Source organism: Eurypyga helias, unplaced genomic scaffold (assembly GCF_000690775.1).
Source record: "Eurypyga helias isolate BGI_N326 unplaced genomic scaffold, ASM69077v1 scaffold8957, whole genome shotgun sequence".
Taxonomy (NCBI): Eukaryota; Metazoa; Chordata; class Aves; order Eurypygiformes; family Eurypygidae; genus Eurypyga; species Eurypyga helias.
The window spans coordinates 15,252-32,642 of NW_010262250.1; the positions used below are offsets into that span (position 1 = coordinate 15,252).

General features: G+C 35.8%; 1 protein-coding gene across 1 annotated transcript; it reads right to left on the reverse strand.

Moving 5' to 3' along the window:
- Positions 1 to 3,274: 3,274 nt before the first annotated feature.
- RAB28 (RAB28, member RAS oncogene family) lies at positions 3,275 to 17,015 on the reverse strand (the record flags this gene model as incomplete). The annotated part of the gene is made up of 3 exons (XM_010155636.1): positions 3,275 to 3,404; positions 11,526 to 11,614; positions 16,919 to 17,015. Coding segments are annotated over 3 exons (316 nt in total), but the record flags the coding sequence as incomplete, so codon positions are not given.
- Between the last annotated feature and the right edge of the window lie 376 nt (positions 17,016 to 17,391).

The following is a 17,391-nucleotide window of genomic DNA, read 5'->3' on the forward strand; positions in this document are numbered from 1 at the left end:
TAGCTCCCATGCAACCTGGGTTAATTTTTGTTTACAATATATCCAGTGAAAATGTTGGTACGACACTTGAGGAGTCTGCTTATAGATTACTGCAGAGGAAAATATATAAAGTAGTCAAGGTAGAAAGGAAAGAAACAGATCAGTCACACAAAACACAGTAAAATCTCTCTAATTCACACTAATGACTAGAAAGGTCCATTGCGATTACTGAACTTCATCAATACCAAATTTCAGCAAAGATTCTAAGTGCACAAAATACAATTCAGTCACTTGATAACTATAGTCAATTTATCCTATATACTTTGACTTATATTGTATGACAGCAACATATCTATACAAGTTTTAAATTACTGCACTGAAACTCAAAAACATTTGTTAATCTTAACAATAAGGTTTACTCCCTTATTTCTGCTGAAAAATGAAGTGGTATTAGCAACAAAGAAATAGGCACATTTCAAATACACTTTATATTTAATAAGATTACAATGCCACAAAGTTACAAAGAAACTTAAATTTAAGATTCAACATCAACTGTAAATTTTAGGATTATTAAGATCTTATGGCTTACAATGAATATGAAAAAAAAAAAACCTTCAGTGACAAAATTACCCAAGGAAATTATTCTCATCTAATAGGATTCCTGTGTAAAGTTTTCTGTATTTCATTGCAAGAAAAATATTTTCCATTGTTTTCTTCCAAGCTTTTTTTTTTGTTTAACTATAGCTTCATTCCTATTTCTGAAGCACTACACCAGAGATCCCAGATGTGTTTACCCCAAAAACGGAAAAAAAACGCATTTCTTTCAGACAGTATTAGTAAGTGAAAACAGTCAAATGAGAGCCTAAGCCCAAGCTAGTTATACTTAAAAGGGCAGCACTAAATTTAAGCCTTTAAATTTAAAGTTTCAAAATGGATGGTTTCAGTTGGGCTTCCAAATTCTTATCTAGGTATCTGAACAGTGGCACAAAGCTTTTCAGTTGCTATGAATGAAAATAACCACGTTCTTGGCAATTTTTTAAAACTTTTATCAAAAAGAAAGCTAAGTGTTAGAATAACTTGCCTGTGGATAGAGATGTTTATAGTCTTTAATTAAGCATACCTGGACATTTTTTCCTAAAAGACATGTATAGCTCAAAAACCAAGAACAATCCTGAGACAGAAACTACTGACTGACAGTATTCCTCCTGTATGATGCATGAGGTCAAATAAATTCATCAGTTCAGCAAATGGCCTTTCTTGGCTTTAAATCTATTACTGCTCTTGCACTGTGTACGAGTGTCTCATCACTTGGTGAGCAAAGCAGTTGAGCTGTTCTGAACACCGTGATGCCACCTGAGGAACTTGTTAGTACTGGTAGCATTATCCTTTCATAATATGCAAGAGTCAACACCGTGCTTCTATACAAACATCTTGTTTTCTATTTATGTAGTAACAGGAGTCTGACCACAGTTAACTCTCACAGACCATTAAAGTACTGAGGTGGAAGACCCCCTAGACATTTTTCTCCTATTAGAGAATTCAGAAAAGCAATACACTTCTAAAAGCTTAATTTTTATCATACTGAAATAAAGCAAAAAAACTACCTCTGTAAGCAGCATCTCCTGCATGCTTGACATGTACTACAACAACAAACATCCTTAGGATCACGTGAGAGCAATAGTTAGCTTTTTTTCCTTATACACAGCTTCTGAAGGAAAACGAAGTAGCAAGCACACTGTTCCTTCAGCTGCATGAAAGCCCTTTCACTAGCCAGTGTCAGCCTTTATCTGTAAGCCCACCTACAAAACCATATTCTATCTGCAGATACTCCCAAGGAAATAGTTGGATTTTAAAGAATTCCAGGCATGTATATGAGAAAAATATATATACTTAGGTATGTAACAGAGATAAAGCTCCTTCAAATAGAAACCTGTGTCTGATTTTCTATGTCTATGGTGTCATTCCAGCAAAAAAACATTATTAATCCTATGCTACAATGTACCTTACGGTAAATACTTTGTAAGATTTGCAGAACTCCAGCTAGGAAGTCCAATTTCAGGGAAAAATATAAATCAGTGAAAAATAGCTTTCATTTGAATTCCAACAGAATCTGTATTATTGACTCTAGTCTGCTAGAGTACAACACTGTCTATGTTATACTTTCAGAAGTGCTATTTATATATTGTAACTAAGAGCTTCTCTGTTTTCTTCCCAGAAAATAAGTAGTCTTTCATAATTAATATCATAAAATGTTACAACATCACAGTAGCAACACCACAGTCAATGGTGCTGAATGAAAACCTTGTCTCTACATTGTTTTCCAATGCTTTTACTCAGTACTGACTTCTTAGATGAGGTCTTTTTTCCAGGTTTGTTCACGATATGGACATTGTGACATGAACATAAATTGCTTGGAAAGTCAAAAAAAAAAATAAAATCTGGTATTTGTTCTTCAAAAAAATATATTCATATTGTTTAAAAAAAATCTGTATCTGTTTCCACCACTTTGTTTCTAAAATTGCTTTATGTTGCTGTTATCATCTTCAACAGAAAAAAGGTAAGACAGTCCTAGATCAGGACCTCGGATATGCTAATAAGGATGTTTCTGTAAGATTTCTTAGCTGGAAATAGTGGAGTTTCGAATTCATCTAATTAGGAAACTAGCTAGGTGATGGTTATTTAAACTGGCATCTTTTGGTGGTCAGAGGAAAACCATTGTATCATATTTAAATTATCAAAAAGAGGACAGGTTAGAAAAATCCAGAACAACAGGAAATACGTAACCTTGTGCAAAACTACAGATAACATGCAAAAAATCACCTATTAAACAACTCAAATATTATGCCTAGTGTGTAGAGTAGTTATTTTAAATAATATATACCAGTACTTAATTTAGCAGTCTCTTGACATACAGAACCATGAAATATACCTGTTATTAGATCCAGGAATGCTTTCCAGTTCTCCATTCTAGAGGCATGTCATGGCTATATCCTGAAGCCCTATCAAATTCAAACATGGGTGAGAGAGATCTCTCTACTCCTGTGTGCTGCTCTCCAAGTAAAGAAAACACAGGCATAGAGGCTGCAGGCTAGACAAAGCATGATGCATCAAGTCCCTCAACCCCAACTGCCCAGAAAGAGACTCCTGAGGTACACCCAAATTTATCATCTGTACAGAGCAACACCCAAGACAGTATTCAGTTTCATTTTACTAAAGATATATGCCCTGTGCCATTTCTTCAATGGAGAGCAACATCCAGAGTACTTCTATTAATATTTAAGTATGAACAACTTACTTTTATTTCCAACCAAGGCCACAAGTGGCTGTGTTTCTGATTCTTCATTCACTTTTTTTACCACATTATACCAGTCTTCTAAATTTTCAAAGCTCTGGCCATTGGTAATATCATAAACCAAGAGAACACCCTAAATAAAAAGATATATTTAAAATGTTACAGGTTATAAAAAGCATTTGAAAATGGTAAAATTTGCATCAATCTAAAGTATTATCATCATAAAACAGAGCATTAACAAATAATGGTATTGTCTCTTCTGAGGAATAATCAAAGGAATTATAAGCTTCTGTAATAAGCACATTTTATTACAGTATTTCTCCTGCATTCCATGCGTTCCAAATTCAGACGCTAACTGGCCTACAAGGGCAGAAAACAAAAATGACAATTCAGTAAAGACCACGATTAGTTATATTAGAAATATTCCAAACTGAGTACCATTTCTGAAAAATGCAAAAAGCACTTCACACTAATAGTAAGAGAAAAATCACACTGGAAAAGGACTTTTATTTTAGATAACATTACTTGTAGCTTTTGAAAAGGAAAAAAAAAGGAAAATAAAAGCAGTTCAATCGTAGATTTCTACACAGTGCCCGACTGTTGTGTCTCTGCTTCCTCTGGGAAGAAAGGCCAGATCCCTTCCTTCACCGTTGAAGACAAACAAGAAGTACTGACAAGCTTTAAACTTTCAAAGGAGAAATCTAAAATGTGGTCAGAAGTCAAAAAGAAGGGAGTCCCACAAATTTCAAAAGTTTTGGGCCAGGCTAAAAGTAACAAATACTCAGACATTACTGAGGATTCCCTCAGAGCCAATATCCAAAATTATAAAGCACAGCCTATTAACAGCCCAAAAGCCCACCTTCTCCACTCCATAATTCTAAGATTAGCTCTCACAAATCACTCTCCTCCCAAATATTGGGTCTTCTGTCCCTGCCTTCCACTACATCCCAGTAAAATAAGTATCTTGTAAATGAGGAATAAAGTCAGAATTGGCTTCTGTTGCACAGGTTCTCATGGCATTCACATCTGGAAAAATAATCCCTACAAGTGCATACTGTTCCTCACACTAAATTTTCACAAATATTCTAAGAAAACAATACAATGCACACAAAATTAACTAGTTCAATGACCCAATGCCAACAGAAAAGATTTTTTTCAAGTCAAGTTTTTCAGACATTTCTCTGGGCCCAGCCTGACATGATTGTTTCATGAAGAGTGTCTTAGAGCATAAAACAGAGTGCATCCTTACTAAATTCATTTCACAGATGACAACAAACTGGTCGAGACTGTAAGAATATTTGAGGAAAGTTTAGATTATAGAATGAGAAACAATCTAAAATAAAAGGATGCAATTCAGTAAGTACCATGACAAGTTCAAGAAGCAATAATCTACTGCACAACAGGAAACATCTGGCTTTGTAGCCAGTTCTATACAATAGGATCAAGGAGTTCTAGTACATCCCAGTTGAGAATGTCAAGCTTATTTTGTAGCAAAAGGCAAATATCACACAGGCATGAAAAATTCCAAGTGAAATAATGTATCCAGCTTTCGACATTGAATGTCAAGAAAGGGTAGACTAGAAGCGACCAGTAACTGTATCAGAGGTTTAGAAACCATGAGTGACACCAGAAAAAGTTGGACTGTTTCAACAAACATGAGACTGATGGCATGGTGATGCTGGTGAAAGTTTCAAAAGAAGGTAACAGGAGTCCTCTTTTTATGTGCTTTTAGACATAGTCTGCAGGTGACACTAAAGTGGGAGGACCTGCCAATACAGCTGAGGGCAGGGATACCATTCGGAGGTAAGTAGACATGTTCAGGGAATGGAGAACAGGAACCTTCCACCATTCAACAAGAACAAACGCAAAGCCCTGCAGCTGAGGGGGAATAAACAATACAGGCTGGGGGCACTAACTGGCAACTGAAAAAGACCTGCAGGTCTTGGCAGACAGCAGGCCAAATACAAGCCAGCAACATTCCCTGGCAGCAAGGATGGCCAACGAGACCCTGGGCTGTATTAGCAGAAGCACAGCCACTAGACCAAGGGATCTATTCCCACCTACTCAGCACTTGTTAGATCATATCTAAAGTAATACCTCCAGTCTTAGGCCCCTCAAGGCATCAATAAAATAAAGTTCAGCAGAGGTCTGCAAGGATAAAGCCTTGAGCAATCTAGTCCCATGTCATAGCTGACCCTACTTTGAGCAGGAGGTTTGACTACAGACCTCCTAAGATCCCTTCCATCCTGAACTTTCTTACAATTCTGTGACCAATACGACATGTAGCAATAGGTTTAACTTAGAGCAAGAAAATAATAGCAAGGGTACATACTAGAAAAAAACATGTAGACAAAAAGAACAGTGAAGCTTTGAAATGCACCACCTTCAGGGAGGATTTCTAAAGGTCCATAAAAATGAAACACACATTATACAGGTACAGCTTTGGGGGAGGGCAACAGATCTACTGAGATCCCTTCAATTCCTATTTCCCTATGACAGCAATACAGATATGTCTCTCTCTCTTTTCTCCTTCAATGCCATCAACTGCTTGGCAAAATGAGTTCTTGTTCCTTATAATTACATGGCTGCTATCAATTTCTGAGGACTAGCTTTCACCAGTTCCTTCAAGGAAATTAAGAATTATGAAACCCACCTTTTCCCTTGCTATCTTCCCTCCTTTACCAATCAAATCTAACATTAAACATCCACTTCCTTCTTCCAATTTTTATACAATTTATTCCTCAATATCTTACATCACAGTTAACTTCTGACTGTTTTTATAACTACCCAAATGCATGTGTGTGTATATATTTGTCTTTCGCAATATAAACCTTGCTCTAGGAAGGACATACTGACGTTATTAAACGCTCAGTGGAAAAGAAGAAACTCAAGCTAAAGGGCAGGCATTGTAAAGGTTAAAAATAAAAAGCCAGACATAAGGCTGGAAGTTGTAAATGAGAAAAAGCACACGGCATACTTCTTTCACCAGTGGTCAAGTTCTCTCACCAGTTTGCAGAAAAGCAGGGCAGTGCTGAAGATGGTCCAAATAGTCTGAAGTGTTTAATCAGAGTTCAAGTCAATAGAATCTAAGCATTTAAGGTTGGCCAACCCTGTTCCTACCTAATTCTTCATCAAAATGCTACTCTGCTGCATGTGCTCTAGCCAACTGCAACCTACCCACACCTTTGGAAAAAAAGAGTACTCACGGTGGATTTACTGTGAAAGAAATCATTGAACAAAGTTCACAACTACAGCTCACCTAACTTCCTTTTGGTCCCCTTCTCCATGAACTAAAGCACATTCTTTCCTTAAGCATTCTTTTTTTTTTTTATCTTGTCAGTATTTGCTACACTTAAAACCAAAGATGGCAGGTATGACATCTGAGAGATGCGAAAAGCAGCAGCATGGCATCCAGGTCATAAAGAATATTTCTTGCTTAAATATTTGCCACTACAGCACTCTATAAGCAACTTAGTACAACACAATTAATGAAGGACTAGGCATAACTCCATAGCTAAGTTCAATTTCACCTTTTTATTTAACATAGAAATCACATCATTGCTTTCACAAAAACACATTGTATTTTACACAAACCTACAGTATATAGAGTACAGAAGGAGTATATAGTATAAAAGCTATTATTTCCCTATTATGCATGAAGAATTAAGGTGGAAAATTAACACTGGCCTTTTTACACAGAAGTAGTGCATTTTCCTGCCATGAAAAAGGTTTGAAACATACGGAGGACAACATGCTGAGAACAGCACATTCATTTTCTAGTCTCCAGGAAAGTGGCAAATAGTCCCTGCTTGCATAATTGCACTCAAGTAAGAGAGACATTTTGTCCACATTAGTGCATATGTGAGCGCTTTTTGTTTTGGAATTATAGAGTATTTTTAAAAATAGGTCACTAGAAACCGAAACGATTGCAGAAATTATTTGCTGGTCTCCGGAGAAGGTAGAGTCTGCACTACTCTTATTCTATTAACAAGCCAATTTATGTGGTAGAGTCCGCCAGCTCTTAAAGATACTTTAAACTAGATATGTGGGTAGGGGCAGCAATTACAGGTAAGAGATGTGAACGGTTCTGAAATACTTACCATTGGAACAGCAGCAGAACTGCTGTTATGGAAGTGTTGTACCCAGGCCATACATTCACTCTAGACAATCAATGTTTCAAAGGTGTCAAGTTTATATCAAGATTTGTCACAATAAAAGCAAGCTACACAAAATGCTAATTAAAACCATATGCTTTCTTCTTCAGGTTTATCCTCTGCTGCCCTCATCCTATGACTGATGTTAGTTTGAAGGAACTAAATTAACTTTCAAATTTTCATTAATATTCATGAAATATGTCAGACAAAAGTTCTAAATTTTTTTTCTAGTCACAGAATATTCATTTTAGCAAAGAGTAACTTCATTATGATAGCTTGCACATCTGCAAAAATGCTAATTATACAGGTGAAAAGACCTCTTTTTCCCCCTCAGCTTGCAAAGTTCTTCTGACCCACCAGTGAAATTCAACTACCAAGGCGGGATGCCACAACTGTATCGTTCTGGATGAGCAACACCAGAGAAAAACAAAGAGGAGAAAAAAAGCAACTGCTTCAAGACAAGTGAACTGCAATTTCTCCAACTGTAACCACACAGGCAAATTAAATAGGTTCCCATTCTCAAATCTGGTACTCTTATTTTAAAACATGGCACAAGAAATCACATACTTCAGTCAAAAAATGGCACCTTAACAGTTACTTAACCAAAAGATCTATCCAAGAGAATTGATACAGCTCTCATTCAAAGAGAAGGAAACCTCTACTGGTAAGGTTTTCAGCGAAGCATAGATGGATGCTCCACTTACTCCCCCCAGTATCCCGATCAAATTCCATAGAGATCAAGGGAACTGCAGACTTGCTATTAAGATAACTCTTTCAGTTGCTGTAGATTCTCAAAACTACCATTTCCAGCTGGTCTTAATATTTTATAAGTAGGTCTACCCTACATTTGGATCTCTGAGCACAAAACTAAGAATTCAGCTGCTCGCAATTTCTGAATTTCACGATGGTCATCCAGATAAAAGTCTATTCAAGGCCATGGGCATCTGCAAGTATTGGATAAAAGCATGATGCATACTGTAGGCATGCTGCAAACTACTCTACACCTGTATTTTACTTTTGAATTATTTAGATTTGGAGCATACATGCAGAAGGAACACAATTTCTGCAACTCATTCAAATAATCTACTCTATGTGTATGTGTATAGCTTGAAACAAGATGTTTAAAATGCCAGTTGTACCACACACACTGAGCTAGTTCAACACATCATAGGTACACATACTTTTTTTTTGTAGCAACCTTCACTAGAATTTCTTCAATATTTTAAAGGCTTTTTTGAACTGGGGAACCTAAAAATTAACACAGTACTCCAAATATAGCCTCCAAAATGTCAGAGAAGATAATGATCACTTTCCTCAATCTGCCTACTTCATTCTTACTAATGCAGTCCAGTACTTTCAGCAAGGGTTCATTGCTGACTCCCATTCCACTGTTTTTTTTTTTTCTAGCCGGACCCCCACCTTCTTTTCTCCGAAGCCATTTCACAGAATGACTGAGGTTTAAAGAGACCTCTAGAGGTCATTTTATTCTATCATCCCTGTTCAAGTAGCGTCAGATAAAGCCAGCTGCCCACGGCTATGTCCAGATGGCTTTTGAGTATCTCCAAGGACAGAGACTCCACAACCTCTCTGGGCAACCTGCACCAGTGCTCCAGCACCCTCACGGTGAAAGTGTGTTTCCTGATGTTCAGATGAAACTTCCTGTGTTCCAGTTTGTACCCACTGCCTCTGGTCCTGTCACTGGGCACCACTGCAAAGAGCCTGGCTCTGTCTTCTTTGCACCCTCCCTTCAGGTATTTATAGACTGATAAGATCCCTCTGAGCTTTCTCTTCTCCAGGTTGAACAGTTCGAGCTCTCTCAGCCTTTCCTCATAGGAGAGATGCTCCAGTCCATTAATCAGCTTTGTGGCCCCTTCACTGGATGCTCTACAGTTGATTCCTCAACAGCTGAGTCCCAGCCTCCATAAGGTTATTCTGTCCCAGGTGCAGGACTTTGCATTTATCTTCAGTGACCTTCATAAGGTTTCTGTTGGGCCATTCCTTCAGCTGGTCATTGTCTCTCTCAATAGCAGCCCTTCCCTCTGGCACAATGACCATTCCTCCCCAGTTTGGTGCCATTTGCAAGCTTACAAACAATGTTTTGTTCCATTGTTCAAAGAATTAATAAGACATGACTGCAGTACCAACCCCTAAGGAATACCAGGAACTGGTAAGACATCGAGCTATGGACCATCTCCCTTTAAGTCCAGCTGTTCATTTAGTTTTTCAGTAACTTTATGGTCCACCCATCCAGACCTATCTCTATATTTTGCCTGTAATAATATTATGGAAGATTATGTCAAAGGTCTTGCTGAAGTCAAGGTAAATGGGATCTACTGCTCTCCACAGAGCCAATCATCTAACCACAGAAAGCAATCAAGCTCGTTGGGAACAATTTACCCTTGCTAATTCCATGCTAGATCTTCTCAATTACTTTCTGTCTGCTTTGCTCTTCATTCACAGGAATTTTTATACATACTTAATGTTTTTTCTTTCTAAATACTCCTACTTGTTCTACTTTATCTTTCTTCTAAAAAGCTACAGATGTACAACATGAAATAAGCTTCTGCCTAGAAATAAGCAGAAAGCAGTGCCTTTCCAAACTATTCATGACCATTCAAGAATAGATGAAAATAGTTTTCTGCGTCTTTAACAGTTGCTAAGAGAAAAGTGTTACAAATCAGCTTTGACAATCAGAAGCCAATTACAGACATTGGCAATACATGCCAACGTTGGCAGAGAGAACAGCAGTTAGATCATTAAAAAAAAATTTAGGGTTACAATGAGGGTGGGGAAGGATTAAAGGAGAAGAAATTGAATGTAGGGTTTGGGTTTTTTTTTTTTTAATGTGCTCTAAATGACTTAAAATTAAACTTCTGTAACTTTAGGCTTACTGATATCAACTTTTTCACTACTTTGGGGCACTAGTATTAACTTTTTGACCTGCTATTGCTGATAAGAAACTCCTAAGTTTATCACCAAACTCAATACAAAAAAGGTTAACAGCCTTTTATTTCCTTCACTGAGTTTACATTGGGCATATGGCAACAATTTGTGATTAATCAAATTCCCTCTGTCATGGAAGCCACTTTCTCCTGTTGCTTGGTAGATCTTTAACAGGGCAGCAAAACGTTTTTTTATTAAAAACCAAGAAAACTCTATAAAACAGATGCAACAGCTACAAACATTCACACATTTTTTGGGAAGTGACAAAATATTAAATTGACAAGTTTGTCTTTATCCCATTAACTAACAAACCCTAACCTCCCAAGCCATTCTTGTGCTGTACTTATTAGTACAAAGTTTCTGTCCAATATAAAGTTTTAGGATTCCTATTGCTTAAAGAATTGGGGGAAAAATAGGTGTGTTTGTTTTCTTTTCATATAAATATAACATTATATAATAAAACATGTTATGCCTATTCTTCTCATTACAAACTCAAAATTAAAAAACAAAGTACATTTTGAGATCACTCATGTTAATGTATTTGGCGCATACTACATCCTCCTAAATCATCTCATAACTCAAGATACTGTTATAATATTTAGCTCTTACTTAATCCTACCATTCACTTTAAGTTGCTTAGTTAACCTCAAGATAAAATTAATTTTCATTGGATAGGAGTTCTGCAAAAATATTTAGCTACCTGGTTGCCTCCTTTTGTTTGCCCTCTTATAACCCCAACTGCATGTATGAGTTTAATGGTGTAGGATTGCTCTTAATTTCCTCCTTCTACTTTTTCCCCCCAGGAGGCATCTGTTCTAAAAGCAGCCACTATATCTACCATGTGGATATCCAAATAGCCTTTACTATTTACTATGACTGCTTTCCTTAACTCAGGACACAAAGCATGGAAACATACATCTGCTCTTGAGAGTTATTCAGATCTACAAACGCACAGTCCTCCTTTGCTTTTTAAGTCAGCCCTAAATAATTAACTACATACCAAAATTAGACCTGTGTATTACTATCAATAAAGCTTAGGAATTCAATATTTTTGAGATTTGCAAAACAACACCCCATAAGACATGTATAATTTTACGAAAAATATTTTAATGAATTTTATATAATTACTATAGATACAATTATCATTTATACTGTACCTGAGCTCCATAAATATATTTATCCAGCATTTTGCCTCCTATTGTTTGTCCCCCTACATCCCACACTTGAAGAGTAACATTCAAATTTCCTGAAAAAGAAAATTATATAGATATTGTGCAACTTGGAAAATTTAAATACAAATAAAATTAAAGATATATTACCAGAGCAGGTAATACAGCCCTAGCATATCAACAGCAATAGCTTTTTACCAGTATACAATGAACAATCACTACATTTCAACACAAAGATGACTATCATTTGGAAAAAAGTCCCTTATGTCCAGCTAAGTCATCAAGACACAGTAAATCTATAGTTAAGCTAAAACTGGATATTAACAGATCTAACATTAACACCAAAGAATTTGAGTTGCATGAAGTATAACACTCCTGACTAGAAATTATATAACAGACTTCCCTGAAGAAACATGTCAAACTTCACAGAGAAAATTCTATAGCATGGTACTTGGAAATGAAAGATAATACAATTAACACCAATTTAACCACATTATTTAATACTCTGTGTCCCTTCCCCACCTCCTCTCAAAATTTTCTTTACAAATCTAGAAGCAGGGAAAATCTGCATAGTAACTGCATCTTGGTAGCAATGCTTTTCATACTGTACAGTTAAAGAATTACATAGTTGACACTGAAGATGGAAATACTGACACACATCTAAGTTGAGGAGGCAACCTGTGATTATTTCCTCCACCCACCGCCCCAAAGCAGGACACGATTTACATAATTTCATCTCTGAAGAATCTAGACCAAGAATAGATCTTCTCTGCTACTCTAAGCAGTCCTTAAGCTATGTTGAAATTGCTAACAGGTAAGTGACAAAATATCAGAAGTAAATACAAAAAATTTAATATTCTACAAGTCATACATATTCTGCAAGCTAACAACTCAAACTCACAGATTAAACGTACACACAGCAGTGTATGTCACCACATGCATAGAAACATATTAAAGTATAATTTGGCATAAAACCATATTAAAGTATAATTTGGCTCATTTTGCATGGTAAGAACTATTTTCAAAACTGTACCGATTACCTGGGAACACCAAACTAGTACAGTAAGGTCTGATGAGTTTTTTTCTAATTTACATACAACTCATATGACTTACAGTTCTACAAACACACAAATAATCATAATTGCCTATTAATTTTATGCCTAGATTTACAAAAAAGGCAATAAATTCCACATCACAACAACTGAGAGTCAAATGAAAAAGAGCATATTATTTTGGGCTGCTAAGAAAGATATACTCTTAATTCCTCTCTTTTATGTTATTAACAACCTTATTTTACACAACGTGAACTATTCAGCCATCAGTTTATAACTTACACACGTTACTTATGCAAGGGAGTGTGCTCCATGGAAATATATCCCAGCGCTCAGTGAATATAAACAGCAAATTAGAACTATATAGCTGAATATATGCTATGTGTGGTATTAAATATACCACATCATATTTTTACGATGCATCTTGCTTTAATCTGGTTGAAAGCACAGATTTCCTAAACTGCTGCTTTGGTCTCAAATAATACAGATGAAGGTGAAATGATCACTTCACAGTACTTTTAAGCTAGACTGAGTTTTATCTAATACTAAAATAAAGAATTTCTACATAAGTAAATATAAGTACATTTCTACAATTTCTACATTAGTAAATATATCATAAACACTCCAATTCACTAAAGGCAGTCTTTCACAGACTAAAAAGCCTATTTGACAGGGCACATACTACCTATTAATTAATTATTTTTAAAGCTCAGAACATAAGTGACTGCAAACAATGCAGGGAAGTCTTCCATAAAACGTGGATCCTCGTGGCATGGATAAACTGGTGTGAATCTGCAATCCGAGATGACTGTGCATCCCCAGTGGGTAAACAAACCACGCTCCAAAGCTCACCATGCTGCAGTATTCTGCCCCTAACTTGGTTGTATGTATTCTACTGGAAATTTACCAGGTCATTCTTGCCAGCCAGCTATTTCGAAGAAAGCTTTATAAATATAATCACTTTGAAACTCAACTATTTTCAGATGCGTAATTTTGCGTTCAAATGCTTTAAAAATTTTCTAACCTCATTTTTCCTCCTAAGACTAGTAATCACACACAGCATACTGTGCTTGCTATCTGGATAACGGCATGAAATTATCTGAGAAACTTTAATGCAGGAAGTTAAATTAACAGTGACTGTTCAACTTAAAATCTACTATTCTGAATTATTTACTTTCCTTCACTAACCACAGAAAAAAAGAAACTGGGAAAAATTGTAACGTTCATTTAAGGTGAAGTGTTTCTTAATTAAGACCTCGCTAACTACTGAAATTCATGCTGATTATCTCCAGTGCAAAATGCTTCATTTTCCCTTTTTTATTTTTCTTCTATTAGGTCCTGTAATATTTGCTTTGTGCTCAGACTGATTTAGGGGGAGAAAGAAGGATGTTAGGATTACTCTGACAGAAGGAAAAACATCAGACAATTTGCCTAGCAAATTAACAACTATGATAGCAGCACATGAAGTTTTCTGCAAAGAGTTTGAAATCTTCTACTTTTTCATTGATTTAAGAAGAATATACAAAGTGAAGAATGACAACATAACAAAAAGAAACCACGCATAGTAAGACAGTTCTTAGAAACAAGGTTAACATACCAATAAATACTGAAGAATCCCATAAAAATGTAAGTAATACACTGATAAGGAACAAGGAAACACTAGCACTTCTTTACTCTGTAGAAAATGCACACAAGTGAGAATTTAAAATAACTGAGGCAACACAGTGCAACCATCTAGATTGTTTCTGGTATGAACTGAGGCCACCAGGCTGATTCAGTAGTGATCCTGCAGGAGTATACTCTGTGCACTGGTTAACCTTACTTAAAGTGCAGCACAGTCCAGATGGAACTAAAAACACGAGTCTGCCCACTTTTTGCACTGAAGACTTAAAAAAATCCTTTTAACAGAAGAATCCTGTTTACTGGAGTGCACCCACAACCTTCCTGAAAGTGTTCCACTATGGCTCTTAAGAATCTCTATCAGCAGACCCTCTGACTAACAGATACACTATTTAAGCAGTAAAATCTACACCGTGGTTGCATCCAGACTATACAAGATACCACATCAATAAATATACTGAAATTCATTTGCGCTTGAAAAAAAAAAAAAATACTTTTAACAAACTGCATGGAAAGAATTTGTCAACAGCTGAACACTAAAAGTCACACTGTTCAAAACTGATCAAGGGATTTACTATTTTTATTAAACTATACTGTTTCACCACGTAATACATTCCCTTTTCTCACTGCAAAACTGCATCAATTACTAAAACAACTGAAGACAAAACCACTTTATTTTTAAAAAGCCAGAAAACAAAATTTTAAAAAACCCAGTATTTTACAAGCTAAAATGTATTTTTAATGTGGCCTAATGTAAACTTCTGTGCAATTTTAGAAACCAGTAACTTTAACTTCTGAAATATTTGCTTACATTTAAAGAAGAAAAAGTTCAACTACTGAACCATAGTTCTTCATCAATTCTCCTAGTAAATAAGAGAAATCGAGGCTTTTTTCCCTACGGCACATTATAATTTCTATGCAGCAGTATGAATTCACCTTTCAAGCAAACATAGCAGCTCAGCAAACCCAGAACTAATCAAGAAATTAGAAAAATCCGCATACTTAAGTAATGCTTCCCATTTCAGTGTTCAGAAATTCTACCTCCCTCCCTCTGCTCTTCCTTCCCTCTCTTCCCACCACCAGTTCAGCTTACCTGTAAGACACAGAAATCCATATATGCCTAAACACATATATAGGCATAGGCAAAACCAGAATGACAATCTACAGAAAAATGCTTCTTCCTGAACATGAATACATTCCATAAACATTACTAAAACTTTTAATGATAAATGAGGAGAATAGATGCACAGACTTTGTTGTTTCGGTGCTGGTTTCATCTATATTCTGATTTTATTACAAAATAAACTAGAAGACAGTAAAACATGAATGAATCTATAGTTGACAATTTTCCAAGTTTTCTGCTCAACAAGAATATTTAGAGTCCCAGTTATGTACTAATAGCTTCTGTATGCTTAACAGCTGGAAAAAAACTTGCAAAATACAAGTTCTCAGCATGCACACTGCATGATTTGTGCACACATTCCACTTGCAAGTACTGCTGTTTAGTATTATGCACACTGGTGTTTTTAGAGGCATGAGCAGGACAATAAAAAAATTATTCTGTTGATTTTATGGAGAAATAAGCACCGAGATTTAATACTTTATCACTCATCAGATACTAAAAAAGGTACACCAAAATGGCCAAACCAAAATAGTAAATGCAGGAATAGTCTGAAAGTTTATTCGGTTTCACTTAAGAAAATATATAAACATAATCAAGAAATTACTGGCAATATAGTTTTAACAAAATAAATTCAAGAACTGTATATATTTTCTTACAACTTCAGGTTACAGCTAAAAAGCTTCATTTCTGGGTCTGCTTCACTACCTGCTCTCCACAAGGAAAAAAAAGACAGAACTACACAACTTGCATCAACTTTATCAAATCTCATTACAACTTTTAAGAATTATGCATACTTTTCCTAACTTCTTCTGATTTCTGAAGCCAGAAGAAAATGCATTTAATTAAATACTTTCACACTTGGAAACTGAACAACCACAAACCAATGAAAATACTTATTTCAAACCCCCAATTGTTCAGAGACAAACTTCCACCAGCAACTATTCTTTTTTAATTATTTCTTTGCATTTTCAATGCAGTGTGCTGCAACAGGCATCTAAATAGTTTCTTTGCCATCGTGAAGTGAAACATCTTGAATGCTCAAACTGTATTTTTATGAGTGCCGAGGGACCCTAAATTTTAGTGGTCTATTAAATGCCAGCAATTTCATGCTGCCTTGCATAAAACAGCATTCACATATTAGAGCACTGCAATTCCATAGCTGCATTATGCTTCTCTCACACAACCCAAATACAAGTGGTGTATTTCATTAAAAAAAATTAAAAATCTATTTCTTTCAAAGCACACATACTTTTTCAATGAAGGTATTTAAAGTTCCATTTCATTGTTGAGTGTTACACTATCCACATGGACAGCAAGTACGCTGAAGTAGAGATAATACAAATCATGATTACAGACACCATTCATTTTATTTGAATTCAGTGTTTTACTTAAACATACAAGTTGCAAACACATAACGCTTTGTCACCTGGCAAGAACATAATAACAAAATTTTCTCTGAACAACCTAATTTGCTTTGCCATAAGAAGCACTGTACTAAGCTTATTTACTACACATTACTTTGAAGAATCTGTTTCTGTAAGTCTTAGTGCTACCCAACCTTTCAGTGTTAGTTTTTATTCTCTTACCTGGCAGTATTATCCTTTTCAAGAAGAAGTCCAGTCCTATGGTTTGCTTGTACTGTTTGCCAAATGTTTCTTGGGCAAAACGTGTAGCTAAGGATGTCTAAAACAGAACAGCATCAAATGGAATTGTCATTTTAAAGAGCAAAAAACTTGATGTTACACCAGAAGTATGAAACATAGTTAAACACTTTTTAAATCAATGCATGCTAACAGTGCTCATGGATTTGGATTGACAAGCATTTCAGACAGTTTCCGCGTAAGAGGTGGCGGCAAAGGCTACTAACTTTTGCAAAAAGAAGCAAGGTGCATACTTCATTTGTATTTCAAAGATGCTGTGATAGTCATATTACAAAATGTTACAGATATTTGAATGAGGTATCATTAGTATGCTCAAATTGACATAAATCTAAGTCATAAACTATCCATACTTGCAGAGCTTATTACTTTTAAAAAGCATTCATTTCCAAAACAAGGGT